This window comes from Carcharodon carcharias, chromosome 14 (assembly GCF_017639515.1).
Source record: "Carcharodon carcharias isolate sCarCar2 chromosome 14, sCarCar2.pri, whole genome shotgun sequence".
NCBI lineage: Eukaryota > Metazoa > Chordata > Chondrichthyes > Lamniformes > Lamnidae > Carcharodon > Carcharodon carcharias.
The window spans coordinates 125,006,942-125,023,891 of NC_054480.1; the positions used below are offsets into that span (position 1 = coordinate 125,006,942).

The 16,950-nt window shown below is 46.2% G+C and overlaps 1 protein-coding gene across 12 annotated transcripts in view; it reads right to left on the minus strand.

Annotated features, from left to right (window-relative positions):
- LOC121286919 (unconventional myosin-IXb) overlaps window positions 1-16,950 on the minus strand; it is a 147,840-nt gene that overhangs the window by 76,210 nt on the left and 54,680 nt on the right. For 11 of the 12 annotated variants that reach the window (XM_041204202.1, XM_041204200.1, XM_041204201.1 and 8 more), the window contains 7 exons: window positions 9,113-9,207; window positions 7,714-7,776; window positions 6,647-6,746; window positions 6,160-6,263; window positions 5,327-5,456; window positions 1,924-2,013; window positions 1,227-1,343 (listed from right to left, as the gene is read on the minus strand). In XM_041204202.1, coding sequence (XP_041060136.1) covers window positions 1,227-1,343; window positions 1,924-2,013; window positions 5,327-5,456; window positions 6,160-6,263; window positions 6,647-6,746; window positions 7,714-7,776; window positions 9,113-9,207 — 699 coding nt within the window. The remainder of the gene's footprint in view (window positions 1-1,226; window positions 1,344-1,923; window positions 2,014-5,326; window positions 5,457-6,159; window positions 6,264-6,646; window positions 6,747-7,713; window positions 7,777-9,112; window positions 9,208-16,950) is intronic. The other variant, XM_041204196.1, reaches the window with a different exon arrangement.

Genomic DNA, 16,950 nt, shown 5'->3' on the forward strand with positions numbered 1-16,950 from the left:
GGGGGAGAGAGAGGTGGAGGGGAGAGAGAGGTGGAGGGGAGAGAGAGGTGGAGGGGAGAGAGAGGTGGAGGGGAGAGAGAGGTGGAGGGGAGAGAGAGGTGGAGGGGAGAGAGACAGGTGGAGGGGGGGAGAGAGAGGTGGAGGGGGAGAGAGAGGTGGAGGGGGAGAGAGAGGTGGAGGGGGAGAGAGAGGTGGAGGGGGAGAGAGAGGTGGAGGGGGAGAGAGAGGTGGAGGGGGAGAGAGAGGTGGAGGGGGGAGAGAGAGGTGGAGGGGGAGAGAGAGGTGGAGGGGGAGAGAGAGGTGGAGGGGGAGAGAGAGGTGGAGGGGGAGAGAGAGGTGGAGGGGGGAGAGAGAGGTGGAGGGGGAGAGAGAGGTGGAGGGGGAGAGAGAGGTGGAGGGGGAGAGAGAGAGGGGGTGGAGGGGGAGAGAGAGAGGTGGAGGGGGAGAGAGAGAGAGGTGGAGGGGAGAGAGAGAGAGAGGTGGAGGGGGAGGGGGAAAGAGAGATGGGGGAAAGAGAGATGGGGGGAAAAGAGAGATGGGGGGAAAAGAGAGATGGGGGAACAGAGAGATGGGGGAACAGAGAGATGGGGGAACAGAGAGATGGGGGAACAGAGAGATGGGGGAACAGAGAGATGGGGGAACAGAGAGATGGGGGAACAGAGAGGGATGGAGGACAGAGATGGAGGACAGAGATGGAGGACAGAGATGGAGGGGGAGGAAGGACACAGCAGGTGAGAGCAGCAAATAAACATGGTCAATCCTGCAGCACATTTCTGATTGTCTCCCATTCTCCTCACCTCTCCCGAAGCTGTTGGCCCTCAGTAAGGGGTAAGTTCCATTGGCCAACATTCAGCCTAAAGTCCTTGACAGAGTACATCAGCAAGCTGCTCCACCACAAAGGCATCACACATAAACATGGGGACACTCTGTATTGAGCCTCCATCTGCAGGAGCACTTTCTCTGATGTTTTAGCTAAGATTTGATAATTTAGCTCAGTGTGAACAGACAGCATGGTTCAGTTAGCACTAGCCACAAAGACCTGTCCTCCAGGTCTGGGTTAGTCCAGACCATTGTGTCCAGGCTCTTATACCTCCTCCTTGAGATGCAGAGCCCAGAGCTGAACACCATTATTCCAGTTGAGATCAGATCACTTCCTCCCCTTTGTATTGTGGCTCCCACACCATAAGTTGCCACTACTATAGTGAGATTGCTGGGTGCTGTTTTACCATTACTGACTCCTCCATATCCTTTTTGTTCAGGAGAGCGTGATTAATCCGAAGAACAATCCAGTCAAAAAGTGCAGTGTAGAGAGACTTAGCCATGGAGTCTCGAGTAGTTACAGCCTGAAAAACACCATAAAACAGCCAGTCAGGGCACGTCACTGCTCACAGACATTTGGACTGGGTTAGTCCAAGCCATAATATCTGGCCCTCCAGTCCAGGCCACAGTGTCCAACTCTCCTTTGTGAATCTAGCATCAAAGCCACAGCAAACCCACTCAAGACTCGCATAGTTCACAGTTGAATGACCATCAGGAAGCTGACTTTGCCCTTTTAAGTACAGGAATGCTGAAGTTAATTGTAGCCCAATTCCATCATGGAATGAGATCAGCTGACTCATACAAGATGGGTATGGAATCTGCTCCTTTCCTGCTGTATATGTGAACTCAGTACATTTATCCGGCAAATCACTGGTCAGTGTAAAAATATTTCCCAATGCAGAAGAACAGGAACTGTCGAGGTTTTCAACTCCATCTTGCTGAGTTTGTCAGGGCCAGAGTCTCCACTTCAAACCAGATTCAGCCCAGGCCTGACACACACGGCTAGGCCTGTGTTCCAGATTCCACAGCAGACGAATTCCAAGCACCAAAACCAAACCAACCCCTGCCACAGGCGCAAGAGCTGAATTCTACATTGCGACTTACCTCATTGTGGCTGTAGGGCAAAATCAGCTTCTCCCCAACCGTCACCGTCTTCCTCTTTGTCAAAGCCTCAACCAACATGTCCCGCTTCACCTGTTGAACACAGGAGGAGAGTGATCAGCACTTGGACCAGAGACTGGAATTCTGCACAGTCTGCTCTCCATATTACAAACAGGATATAGAGGCACTGGAGAAGGTGCAAAAAACATTCACTCAAATGATACCAGAACAGAGAGGTTATAACTATAAGGAAAGACTGAATAGAATGAGGAACACTTATCTCTAGAAAAGAGAAGACTGAGGGGTGACCTGATAGAGGCCTTTGAAATTGTGAAGGGGATTTGATAGAGCAGAGGTTGTGAAAATATTTCACTTGTGGAGGAGACCAGAACTCAGGGCTGTCAGTACGGTAGTCACTAATAAATCCAATTGGGAATTCAGGAGAAACTTCTTTACCCAGAGAGTGGTGAGAATGTGGAACTCACTACCACAGAGAGCGGTTGAGGTGAATTGCACAGATTTAAGGAGAATTTGGATAAACACGGAGAGGAGAAAGGAATAGAAAGATTCGATGATAGACTGAGGTGAAGTGAGGGTGGGGGGGGAACTCTTGTGGAGCATAAACACCAGCAAGGAGCAGATAAGAACAGATGGCCTTTTCTCTGCTGTGTAAATTAATCTGGCAGAAAACAACCAGAGCAAAGATCAGAGGGAAAGATTGTCTCTCCTCAGGGAAGGTGCCAGCTTTGGGGAATGGGGTCAGAAATGAGGAATGGGAGATGGGAGTAAGGAGAGGGTTAAGTGTTTGGGGGTGTGGGTGGAGGGGGGGCAGGGGAGTTGGACAGGTTCCCCTGGCAATCAGCTGGCCTTTCGCTGTTCAATAAAGGGAGCAATCACCTTCCGCCAGGCCAGAATCAGAGGCCATCCTGACCAGTGTGGCTCAATAGGCAGCACATGTAGGCACCATTCCAGAGCACAGCTGATTCCATTTGGAAAGGAGTTTCCATACATTCACCCATCAGGAGGCTTTTTATTCGCGCAGAGGATATGGGCGTCGCTGGCTGGGCCAGCATGTATTGCCCATCCCTAATTGCCCTTGAGAAGGTGGTGGTGAGCTACCTTCTTGAGCCGCTGCAGTTCATGTGATATAGGTACAACCAGAGTGCTGTTAGGGAGGGAGTTTCCAGGATTTTGATCCAGCGACAGTGAAGGAACGGCGATATATAGGGAATCCTATTCACCACACCCTTGTTAATTGTATAATTATATTTAATCGCATGTGGTGATCCCGGCTGAGGTTACCACTGTTGACTCTTTCGAAATAATCCACATTTTTCCATGTGACTATTAATTCTATCCCGAATAATTGTTTCTAGAAGTTTCCCCACCACCGAAGTTAAACTGACCAGTCTGTAATTGCAGGGCTGATCTTTACAACATTTTTTGAACAAGGGTGTAATGTTTGTAATTCTCCAGTCCTCCAGCACCTCCCCTGAATCCAGGGAACATTGAAAGATTATTGCCAGGGCCTCTGCAATTTCCACTCTCACTTCCTTCGAAATTCTTGGATGCACCTTATCCAGTCCCAGTGCCTTATCAACTTAAGCAATGACAGCTTATCCAATACCTCCTCCTTGTCAATTTTAAACCCTCTAACTGACTGAGTTTCCTCCTCTGTCACCATGGCCTGGGCAGCATCTGCCTCGTAGGTAAAAACAGATGCAAAGCATTCATTTAAAACCTCAGCCATGCCTCTTGCCTCTTTGTGTAAATCCCCTTTTTGGTTCCTTTTACTATTGATGTGCTTATAGAATACTTTGGGATTTCCTTTTATGTTAGCTCCCAGTCTTTTCTCATAATCCCTCTTTGCTTCTCGTATCCCTTCTGAACCTTCTGTATTCAGCTTGGTTCTCAATTATATTTGCTACCTGACATCTGTGCTAAGCACGCTTATTCTTCTTTAACTTAATTTCTACCTCCTTTGTCATCCAGGGAGATCTGGAATTGTTTGTCCTACCCTTCCCTTTTGAGGGAACATACCTTGACTGTGCCCAAACATCTCCTCTTTGAAGGTAGTCCATTGTTCAGCTATTGTTTTTCCCACCAATCTTTGGTCCCAGTCTATCTGGCCCAGCTCTGTTCTTGCCCCACTGAAGTCTGCTCTCCGCCAGTTGATTATTTTTACTCTGGATTGACCAATGTCATTTTCCACTGTCATCCTAAACATTATGATACAATGATCACTGTCCCCTAAATGTTCCCCCACTGTCACTTGATCTACTTGGCCCACCTCATTCCCAAGAACCAGGTCTAGCAGTGCCTCCTTTCTTGTTGGGCTGGACACATACTGCTGCAGGAAATTCTCCTGAACACAATCTAAGAACGCTTCTCCCTCAACGTCCCTTACACTACACTATCGCAGTCTATATACGGGTAATTAAAGTCCCCCATTATAACTACTGTATGATGTTTACACCTTTCTGTAATTTCCTTGCAGGTTTGTTCCTCTGTATCCTTCCCACTGGCTGGTGGTCTATATATTACACTTGAGCAATGTAATTGCACCCTTCTTATTCCTTAGCTCTAGCCAAATCAATTCTGTCCTTGAATCCTCTGACATATCCTCTTTCTCCAGTACTGCAATAGTCTCCTTAACCAAAAACACCACCCCTCCTCCTTTTTTCTTTTCCAATCTTTTCTGAATACCTTGTAACCAGGAATACTTAACACCCAGCTCTACCCTTCCTTAAGCCAGGTCTCCATTATCAGCACAACATCATAATCCCACAAGGCAATCTGTACCTGTAACTCCCCAATTTTATTAACTATACACCGTGCATTCACATACATGCAGTGTAACCCTGATTTAGACTTCAATACTTGATCTCTTACTCCGACTCCATCTATTAACTTATTATTCTCTATTTTAGTGCTATCTGCCTCTCCCAGCATTCCGTGCACCCTGGTAGTACTCTCTAATATTCTTTCCTGGTTCCCACACCCCTGCTAAGTTAGTTTAAACCCTCCTTAACAACACTAGCAAAATGCCCCACAAGTAACTCAGTCCCGGCTCTGTTTAGATGCAACATGTCCGGTTGTACAGGTGCCATCTCCCTCAGAGCCAGTCCCAGTGTCCCAGGAATAGTCTCACAAATACAAATCAAACTTCATTCCTAACACACACAAATACAAATATAACTTACTTAAATTATCTCTTTTTCCTTCCAGAAGATAGTGGGCATTAACTGGGGATTAATTTATGCTCCTATCAACAGGAACAGACCGAAACTGCAGTGGTTTGGTTAGAAGGTACATGTCTGTTTGATGTATCTGTGTAGATAAATATTATAGAGTCTCTAAAGATTGCTCCATTCTATCCTTCACCACCTGAACAGTTCCCACCCACCTTCAGCAGCTCTGACAGAGTGTCCAGGACTTCAGGGGGTCCAACCTCCAAACTCTCCTCTCTGCCAGTGGATTTCTTCTTATAGTCAACATTCCCGAGATAGAGGATCGCGGAGAGCACAAAAAATATCCTGAAGGGGGAATGGAAGAGGTCAGACCGAGCATGGAGCTTTGCAAAACCATCAACATTCAATAATCCCATCTGTGTTATACAACAATTTGAAAACTGCATATTCAATAATTCATAGAAGGCTGCATCATAAAAGAGGCTCCCCGCTATCTGCTCTTTTTCAACCTGACTTGTTATAATGCCTCTTCTCACTTCACTGCTCATCATCCAACAGAGACAGTGTTCGTCCAGAGGAAACTCCATCCCGCTGCTGGGAGGAGGTGGGACTCTGACCCGTCAATCGTCCCTCTGCTGGGAGGGGGTGGGACTCTGACCCACCAATCATCCCTCTGCCGGGAGAGGGGTGGGACTCTGGCCTGTCAATCGTCCCTCTACTGGGAGGGGGTGGGACTCTGACCCATCAATCGTCCCTCTACTGGGAGGGGGTGGGGCTCTGATCCACCAATCACCCCTCTGCCGGGAGGGGCTGGGGCTCTAGCTTGCCAATCATCCCTCTGACAGGAGGGGGTGACCCGCCAATCATCCCTCTGCCGGGAGGGGGTGGGGCTCTAGCCCGCCAATCATCCTCCACCTGAAGAGCACTGAGAAAATGATGCTTCTGCTAGTTGCAGAACATGTCATGATTGGCCAACGGGAGCCTGTGGATGAGTGATTTTGGAGATCAGGTGATAAATGAGACAGAAACATAACAATAGGTGACTCACTGATTTTTGGTCATGTGCAGGAAGCCCACCATCTCCATGGCCTGTTTCAGGCGTTCAAAGTCGTGCTTAAGATCCTCGCCATCGTCCAGATAGAAGTTCTGTTTCTTGGAGTCAGGAAGAGACAGGACATATTACAGCCCAAAACGGACAGGAGAGAAACAGGCAAACAGGCCGCACACCAGGGAGGGAGGTGGGGGTTTGTCAGGGAGCAGGGTGTGCTCATAAGGTGGGTGAGGGGTTGAGATGGAGAGACAGAGAAAGAGTGAGAAAGGGGTGGCGAGAGAGAGAGAAGTGCTGCAGAGGGGAGGGATTCAAGACAAACAGACAGACAGTTAGGCAGAGAGAAAGAAAGATTCAGAGACAATGGAAATGAGACAGAGAGGGAGACAAAGTGTGAGAGGAGTGGGAATATCAGTGCGGCCTCTCTATCTTTAATGCTCATTGCTAATTTGCAGTTCCTATCCTTGATCTGGAATTGCCATCATACCTGATTGAGGTAGTAATAGTCTTCAGGCTGCTTCAACTGGAAATCTCGTCTTTCTGACTCACTCGCCCCCATCAGCAAGTAGTAAAAGACATGATAGTTCCTGCATGGGGGAGGGGTGGGGGATAGGATGGTTGGGTTGGAGGGTTGGGGGGTTGGTTGGGGGGGACAGGGGAGGGAGACAGTAAGATTGAAAGACACACTGTGAGAAATGGCAATTGGTGAGCCTCAGGTCGAAGAGCTCAGTGAATAAAAATATTAAAACTTATTCCAAAAGCAGGGGGCCAATGAGTTTCAGTCACACCCACATGATTATTCGGGATAACTCTTAGAGTGTTGGTCATGAGATATCAAGGCTGGCACAGGCAGACAGAGGCAGTAGTGCCTTACTCACATTTGGGTAGAAACAATGTGTGACAGCACTGGGCTGTGACTCAATGTTGCCCTGGTCAGAAAGCCGACATACTGACCGCTGGGACTGATAGGAGTAGAATGGTCAATTGGGGAAGGAGCTGATGTCCCAGCAAAGAGTCATCTTGAAATACCTTGGGATGTTTTATTATGTTATGGTTGCCATATAAATACAAGTTGTTGTATCACCAGGAGAGGGAGAGGAGAGTGCACCACCAGGAGAGGGAGAATAGAAACCACATGAAGGTAAACAAAAGTCAGCATCTCCCCCCAGCCTGAAACCGATTGAACAGCCTGAAAGGTGAAATTAAAGGCTGAGTTTTCAAACTTGATTCTGAATGGAGATACAGACACTCACACATCTGTTAGCCCAGCTGCAGGAACCCTCCACTCAAAGCAAAAAACAAACCGAGTGACGATCAGTGACCAGGACAGAGAGAGAGAGACAAGTGCACAACTCCCACCTTTGACCTCTGTCCTGCTCCTATCTTGGCCACTCATTAAAAACTTGGAAACTGATACCGTCTCTCACTTTGATGTCCAACATCTGGTCCGAAACAGCCGTCTTGTCCACCAATCAAATTGCTCCCTGACAGGAGGTCATCTAGGATTACACTGTAAAGGGTCATGGGGTCACTGATCCCTCAGCCTAATCTTACCTCTCATCAGCTGCCTGAGACACCAGGCGGGATTTTTCCAAGAGATATTTCTCCACAACAGCCCTAGACAGAGAGAAAAACAGAAAGTTAATCCAATAAAATGAACCAATGAACAAAGAGAGAGAGAGAGATCGCAACAAATGGCCAGGGAAGGAGAGGTGGAAATGTTGACACGAGTGTCACACCATTGACTGTCCAACTGTGAAAAGTGCCCCACATCCGAAAAACACAGGACATCAAACAGAAACAGCTAGGTGTGAATGTGATGGAGGAGCTGGTACCTGGGGTGCAATACAGAGTCCGTGTGTCAGAGAGAGGGAGAGAGATAGAGTAACTGATACCCAATGTTGGGACAGTGTGTGTGTGAGGCCGGGGGTGAGGGAGGGGGCGGAGGCGAGAGGGGGAGTGGGAAAGGGGGAGGAGGGGCGGACGGGGAGGGAGAAGGAGGAGGGGGTTAGGGGGAGGTGGAGGAGGTAGGGGATGAGGAGGTAGGGGGAGGAGGAGGGGGTAGGGGGCGGGTGTAGAGGGGGAGGGGGTGAGAGATAGTGTATGTGAGACAGTGAGTTAGTAAGTGAGTGAGAGAACGAATGTAAGAGTGAGCGAGGGAGGGTGTGTGTGAGTGAGTGAGGGAGGGTGTGTGTGAGTGAGTGAGAGAGTGTGCGTGCTTGCCTGAGAGAGAGAGCTGGAGTAACTGAAACCCCGTGTTGGGACAGCGTGTGCATGTGATGGAGGAACTGGTACTCAGGGTGGGGGCGCTTGATTCTTCCTGAAGTCTAAAAACAAAAAAACTGCGGATGCTGGAAATCCAAAACAAAAACAGAATTACCTGGAAAAACTCAGCAGGTCTGGCAGCATCGGCGGAGAAGAAAAGAGTTGACGTTTCGAGTCCTCATGACCCTTCGACAGAACTTGAGTTCGAGTCCAGGAAAGTTTCCTGGACTCGAACTCAAGTTCTGTCGAAGGGTCATGAGGACTCGAAACGTCAACTCTTTTCTTCTCCGCCGATGCTGCCAGACCTGCTGAGTTTTTCCAGGTAATTCTGTTCTTCCTGAAGTCTGACAGCCTCACAGAAGCTGCTGACTTTCCCTCTCACTGACAAGCAACTCCTGGCTTGATAGGTAAGAGCACTCCCCATTGTAAGGCAAAGTGTTTACTGCTCTAAGCCACTGCACTCAGCACTACCCCGGTCCCTCAATATGCAGTGGGAATATTAGCCCCGGGCCCGTTACTGGCCACTGTGTAATAGATGAATAGATGTCAAATAAGAAGAGTTTGGCTACCCAGCCCATCCCTCCCCACCATGGTTGAATGGCTTTGTTGATAGACTAACTTGAACTCACATCATCTCCTCTCTTTAACATCAAACAAGCAAATCTGAAGGTCACAGGGTCACACTCACCCTCTAACGAGTCCATTTTCTAAGTAATTGACCTGAATGAATTTGCCAAATCGACTTGAATTGTTGTTGTGAGCAGTTTTTGCGTTTCCGAAGGCCTGTCAGAAAAAAGCAGACAAAGTGAATCGAGCTGTGAGCTGCTCACAGCTGGCAGAGTGAGCAGTACCAGCATATGAAGCACAGAAGCAAAAGGTTCTCCTCCCCATCCCAGTCCCCCTCTGTTGCTCCTCCCTATCCCACCCCATTCCCCACTGCTCCCCCTTCCCATCTTCATATGTCTCTTTCTATCCCTCATCCACCTCCATTCCTCCTCTTCACGCTCCTTCCTGCTCCCTCCCTCCCCATTCCCTGTTCCCCACCACTCCCCTCGCACTAGGAGCAGGTGTGAGACTGGCAGACTGCTCAAGCACAGTGTTCCCTCTGAGCTGTCCGTCTACACGACTGAGCTAGTTTCCTCACTATTCATGGCAGATTTAAGCAAATAATACACTTAATAAGCTGAAAAAAATAAAAGTTTTCTTTTCCATATTTTCTATCGATTTAAAAGGCGAGCCTCCTTAGCTTTTTCTATTTTGAGTTCGTCAAATTGAAACAAATGATCTTTGTCTTGAGCCATTGCCACCAGCTCAACTTTCCTTCTGTTAAATGACTAAATTACAATATCAAAACTAACAAATGCCTCTCTCACTCTTGGTCGCCCAGTGGCCATGCTAGCATAGTGGTTATAGAACGGAAATCTAGAGGTCATGAGTTCAAATGCCACCCTGGTCAATTTAAAATTGAATTCAGCAAATCTGGCAATTTGTGGGTTAGCATGTGACTGTGTCAATGACTGTGGGTGGGAGTCTTTCTTCTTCCTCCAAACCTATGGTAACTGATGAAAAATATATATTAAATAGAGCGTATCTTTTTGTTTCTAATGATGCTGCCCTTTATATTGGTGCACATAAAACTCATTCCACAAATGGATGGACAAAATTAGAGGGAACATTGCTCCTTGAGTCAGGGATCAGAAATATTGGAGGTCCCGTTGGCCTGTGCTGTACCTACCCGGGCCTTTGGAACCATCACTTGCACTCCTGGGCTGTCCTGTTCAAGAGTCTTACCCGGTAAATTCTCATTCAAACCCTTCATAGTCTCACCTCTTTCACATCTCTGTAACCCCCTCCAGCTCTACCCATCACTGAGTTCCCTATTCCTCCAACATATCTCCTCCCTTCATTCCACCAATGGCAGCCATCCCATCAGTCACCTAAGCCCCACACTCAACCTCCCCAACCCCCTCCATTCCTTAAACATTACCCTTTAAACTGTCCCTTTGACAAAGTTTTTGATTGCCTCCCCTTCTAGTTACTCCTTGCCTCAATGTCTTACTTTCCCCTGAAGGCTCTGTATAAACTAAGGTTGTTAACTCTGGTTGGATTGTATTCAGGAGGTTTTATCAGGTGGCTTTCCCACCTCCAACCTGAATCCCACCACTGGTTTCGCAAAACATCAGTCAATCCATTAACAATGGCAACTACAACATCAACAATGTTTCCTGCTCCAAAAACCCCTCAGTCTATCACATGGTTTCACCAGTTCGAATGTGCCTGGTGCTAAGGCCACATGGCATCCTGTGAGCATGGCAGCTGGCTGTTTGTTGAGACGAGCAAATTAGAGGAAGGAAAGGGTGGGAGGGAATGGGCAGGAGCAGGCATTGTTAATTCTGGAACATAGGAAATAGGAGTAGGCCATTTGGCCCTTCAAGCCTGCTCCACCACTCAATTAGATCATGATTGATCATACAGCTCCACACCACTTTCCCACAATATCCCAATATTGAGTGGATGATTGTTCATCAGATACCCAAATATCGTAAAGAGATATTACATGAAATTCTTATGGTAGGACATGTAGGGATACTGAAAACTCAGGCACGTATAAACTGGCAGTTTTACTGGCTTGGTCTTCACAAGGACGTGGTGCAGTTTTGTAAAACGTGTCATACATGCCAGATGGTAGGAAAACCACAACCTACAATCAAACTGGCACCCTTAATTCTCATACCAGTTTTTGGGGAACCATTCAGTAGGGCGTTAATAGACTGTGTGGGACCATTACCGAAAACGAAAGCCAGTATATCCTTACTGTTATGGATATGACAACTCGATTTCCAGAAGCCATCCCTTTGAGAACAATTACAGCTAAGGTTGTGATAGAGAAGTTAATCCAATTTTTTACTCTCTGGATTACCGATGGAGATCCAGTCAGATCAATGTTCCAATTTTATGTCTAAGAAAACCAAGGCTGTACACAATAGTCCAGGTGCAGTCTCACCAAGGTTCTATACCATTGCAGTAAGACGTCTTTACTCAAATCCCCTTGTGATGAAGGGAAATAAACCATTTGCCTTCCAAGTTGCTTACTGCACCTGCATCTAACTTTTAGTGACTCATGAACAAGGAAACCCAGCTCCCTTTGGACATCAACACTTCACCACCGCTCACCATTTATGAAATACTCTGCCTTTATGATTTTTCTACCAAAGTGGGTAACTTCACACTTATTCACATTATATGCCATCTGCCATGTTCTAGCCCATTCACTTAGCCTGTCCAAGTCCCCTTGAAGCCTCCTTGCATCCTCCTCACAACTCACATTCCCACCTAAGTTTGTGTCATCAGCAAATTTGGAAATATTACATTTGGTCCCCACATCCAAATCATTGATATAGATTGTGAACAGCTGTGCCCCAACACTGATCCTTGCGGCATCCGACTAATAACAGCCTGTCATCCTGAGAATGATCCCTTTATTCCTACTCTCTGCTTTCCATCTGTTGACCAATTCTCAATCCATATGAGTATATTTTCCCCAATCCCTTGCACTCTAATTTTATTTACTAACCTCCTGTGTGGGGCCTTATCAAAAGCCTTCTGAAAATCAAAATACAACACATCCACTGGTTCTCCTTTATCTATGCTACAGGTAACATCCAAAAAGTTCCAGACATGTCAAACATAATTTCCCTTTCATAAATCCATGTTGACTCTGCCCAATCATATCATTATTTTCTAAGTGTCCAATTATCACAGCCTTTATAATAGATTCTAACATTTTCCCTACCACTGATGTTGAACTAACAGGTCTGTAATTCTCAGTTTTCTCTCCCCCTCCCTTCTTAAATAGTGGGGTTACATTTGCTACTTTCCAGTCTGCAGGAATCTTTCCAGAATCTAAAGAATTTTGAAAGACAACCACCAATACATCCACCATCTCTCTATTCACCTCCTTCAACACTCTGGAATGTAGCTCATCAGAAGGTAGCTTATCAACCTTCAATCCAATTAATTTTTCGAGTACTACCTCTTTATTATTGCTAATTTCTTTCAGTTCCTCATTTTCCTCAAGTCCCTTGGCTCCCTTATATTTCTGAGAGATGTTCTGTTTCTCCCTCTGTGAAGACAGACACAAATTAACTGTTTAGTTTCTCCACCATTTCCCTATTCCCTATTATAAATTCCCCTATTTCCGCCTGTAATGGACCCACATTTGTCCTTACAAATCTTTTCCTTTTCACATACCTAAAGAAGCTTTTACAGTCTGCCTATCTTTATCAGTTTCTTGGTCATCCTTTGCTGGATTCTAAATTGCTCCCAATCCTCGGGTTTACCAGTTTTTCTGACAACCTTATAAGCCACTTTCATTGTTCCAATGCAATCTTCAACTTCTTTTGCTAGCCATGGTTGATTCACCTTTCCTGTTGGGTTTTTGTGTCTTGGAGGAATGTATATTTGTTGTAGACCATGTAATACTTCTTTAAGTACTAGCCATTGCTTGCCTACTGACAAATCTTTCAGTGTATTTTCCCAATTTCCCATTTTCCCAATCCACCATAGCCAACTTGCCCCTCTTACCTTCACAATTTCCTTCGTTCAGATTTAGGACCCTAGTTTCAGAATGAACTATATCACCTTCAAACTTAATGTAAAATTCTATCATATTGTGGTCACGATTTCCTAATGGATCCTCTACAACAAGGTTATTAATTCACCCTCTTTTATTCAGTAACACTAAATCTAAAATAGCCCAATCCCTAGCTGGTTCCTCAACATACTGCTCCAGAAACCCATCTTATACACACTGGAGGAATTCATCCTCCACAGCAACAGTGCTAATTAGGTTTACTCAGTCTACATGTAAATTGAAGTTGCCCATTATTACTGTACTACCCATGTTACACGCAGCTCTAACTTCCTGCTTTACACCGTGCCCAACATTACCACAACCTCTGCCTGTTCCTCCTCCCCCAGAAGAATACCTTCCAGCTGCTCTGTGACATCCTTGACCCTGGCACCAGGGAGGTGACACACATTCCTGGACTCACATTTACAGCTGCAGAAACACCTACCTGCTCTCCTAACAAATCCCCTATCACTACTGCTCATCCACTCTACTTTCTCCCCTCCTGTGCAGCTGAGGCACCCACGGCATCATGGACTTAATCTCGCTGTGCTCCTCTGAGGAACCATCGCCTCATCAGTGACCAAAATGGAAAACTGGTTAGTGAGCGAAATCAAATCAGGGGATTACTGTACCACCTGCCTGGTTCTCTTAGACTGCCTGGTGGTCATCAATTCCCCCCTCTGCCTGCATGCTCCTAACTTGTAGTGTGACCTCCTCCCTAAATGTGCTATCCATGTAGTTCTCTGCTTGCGGATGTACAACAATGACTCTAGTCACCACTCGAGTTCAGGAACTCAGAGCTCAAGCTTTTGCAGTGGATGACACTTACTGTAGATATGTTTATCTAGGACACATGGTGCGTCCACAACTTCCTGCTTACCACAGGATGCACATTCCACTCAGCCTAGCTGCCCTGCCATACCTCAACTTTACAAACTATTTATAAATGGAATAACTTGCCAGTTACTCACCAATCAGCTTCTTCCACTGCACTGATGAAAGAACCAAAAATTGGAAGGTGAAAAAGGTAGAAAAAGGGGCACTAACTTCTCTGAACTCCCTCACTCACCAAACTCCTAGCTTCTTACTCAGCTCAAGCCGCACTCTGTTTGCAAGCTGCATTCAGACCCCTGTATTTATATTATCTGAAACTCAGAGGAGTCAGTTCTGTTGCAGTTACAGAAACCAGGTTGAGCTAATTAACTAATTATAGCTGTTCTCCAGTAGAGCTGGTTTATCCCTGCCCAAGGCTGGAAGAAACTTTACTTACACAGTAACTTTCGGTTAAATACTAAACCCCATCAAAATAATATTTTTAGAAAGTGATTGAATGAATCTTAAGGATCAATCACTAAACTTCTAGCTTCTCATTCAGTTCAAGCCACACTCTGTTTGCAAGCTGCACTCAGACTGCTGTATCTCTGCTATCTGCCAAACTGAGTGGAAGAAACTGGGTGGGACAGCAAACATTTTTTTAAAACATTGATTCTCAAGATATGAGATTTGCCAGAAAGGCTGGCTTTAATTGTCCACCCTAGTCACCTAGAGAAGGTGGTGGTGATTTGATAAAGCTGAGTAGCTTGCTAGGCCACTTCAGAGGACACATTAAGAGTCAGTCACAATGGCATGGCACTGGAGTTACACTGGGGAAGGACAGTAGGTTTCCTTTCCTAAATATCAGTGAACCAGTCAATCCCACAGCTTCATAGTCACTTTCATTGATTCCTGCTTTGTGGTTCCAGAATTCAAATTTTCAAATTGCCTTGAGGGAGTTAAATTCCCATTTTCATGATTACTAAAGGTTTACAATTAACTCACCATGATAACACAGATAACACAGATAACTTCACTTCTCTTTTCATCATCTTGTTAAATTCTCTCCCCCCACCCCCTCTCTCCTCCTTCCTCATCTCAGCAATACTCTGAGGCCTCACGCTTGGAAAAGCAGAAGAGAATGAGAGGAGGATTAGCAAATGGCACTGGGAGTTCCTGCAGTGAGACCTAAACTCCATCTGGTTCAGCTCCCTGAGACACAAGGAGGAGCATCACTTGATGAATGTACCCAATGTCCAATCCCTAATGAGACTGGCTCCAAAGTCAAACAGGCCAATCAGTTTCCTGCTCTCTGCTGAGTGAGCGAGTCTTGGGCTGTGGGACGGAAACACTACAGTTGGCCTCAGTGTCCTTGGGGGAACTGACCCCATGTGGGGAGGGGGTTTAATAATTACAACAGGCCAAAACTATAGACATTGAGCAGCCAGAAATGTCCCAGGAACTAGTGGGGGTGGTGGGGTTGGGAGGGAATAGGGTGGGGTGACACCCAGAGGCAGTGTGTTGGCATTATTCATACAGGAAGTGATTCATTGTATCCATGCCATTGCTACAGCCAATCATGAACAAGACAAACTCAACATAATCCACAATGGTGATTGGCTGGCATTGGGGCCCTCCCCCACACTGAGTCAGGATAGTTGAGAGACTTGATCCTGGGGGAGACGGTAGGAACAGGAATGGGAAGTGGGTACAGGCAGGAGAAAGAGCAGGAGCGGGTTCACAGCCCAACTGTCCAAAGTAGGAACCAACAGAGAGAGCATGAAGGCAGAATTGATGTTTACCCAGGAAGAGATTGTCAGGATAAAAGCAAAAAACTGTGGATGCTGGGAATCCAAAACAAAAACAAAAATATCTGGAAAAACTCAGCAGGTCTGACAGCATCTGCGGAGAGGAACACAGTTAATGTTTCGAGTCCGTATGACTCTTCAACGTTCATACGGACTCGAAACGTTAACTGTGTTCCTCTCCGCAGATGCAGTCAGACCTGCTGAGTTTTTCCAGGTATTTTTGTTTCTGTTTAAGAGATTGTCAGGGTTGGAGCTGGGAGCAGACATTCTGCTGTCAATCAGACAACAGCAGTGACTCAGCTTCCTAACCAATCACTAGCTGTGTAACCGCAGCACACAGGAGGCACCATGCTGCACCATTAGTGATGGGCAGTAAATGCCTGGCTTTGCCAGCAACACCCACATCCCATGAACAAATAAAAAATTCAGTGACTGTGTGCACCCATCAAACAGCCTGTGGCCAACACTCAACCAAGGAAAAGACTTGAGCATAATTCAAACTTACACTGATTGAACGACTCACTTTGATCATAGAATCTTACAGCTTAGAGTGAGGCCATTCAGCCCATCCTGCTTGTGCTGGCTCTTTGAAAGAGCTATTCAATTTCTTCCATTTCCCCTGCTCTTTTCCCATAGCCTTGCAAATTTCTCCTTTTCAAGTATGTATGCAATTCTCTTTTAAAAATTATTGTTGAATCTGTTCCCACCACCCTATCAAACAGCATGTCCCAGATCACAAAAACTGTGTGTGAAGAAAATTTCTCAATGGACACACAGTGAGTGAAATAGAAAGAGGTTGAGAAGGGCACCCTCTCTCTCACTGCAGGGAAGTGTAGTCATATCCTTGGTCTGATTCAGAGTCTCACAATGTAAGGATTCACTTTTAAACTGTAGTTATTGTTAACAATTGGGCAAAACCAATATGACGCCATATACAACAATCCGAGGCAGTGCACAGCAAGATCTCACACAAAACGCAATGAGGCAAGCAAGAGCAAAATCCTACATGCAATGTGCTTTGGCAATACACAGCAAGATTCCAAACAAAAGCACCAAGGTAGCACACAGCAAGATCCCAAACGCATAGCAAGATCTCACATGCTGCAGACAAGGGCAACACACAAGATTCCACACACAGCAAACCAGGACCGTGTACATCAAGATTCTATGTGCCAGACTAAGGCAATGCACAGCAGGATCCCACACCAAGGCATCCCACACAGCACTGAGACATTGGGTCATTTAATCTATTTGTGGAAAACTTCCTGCTCT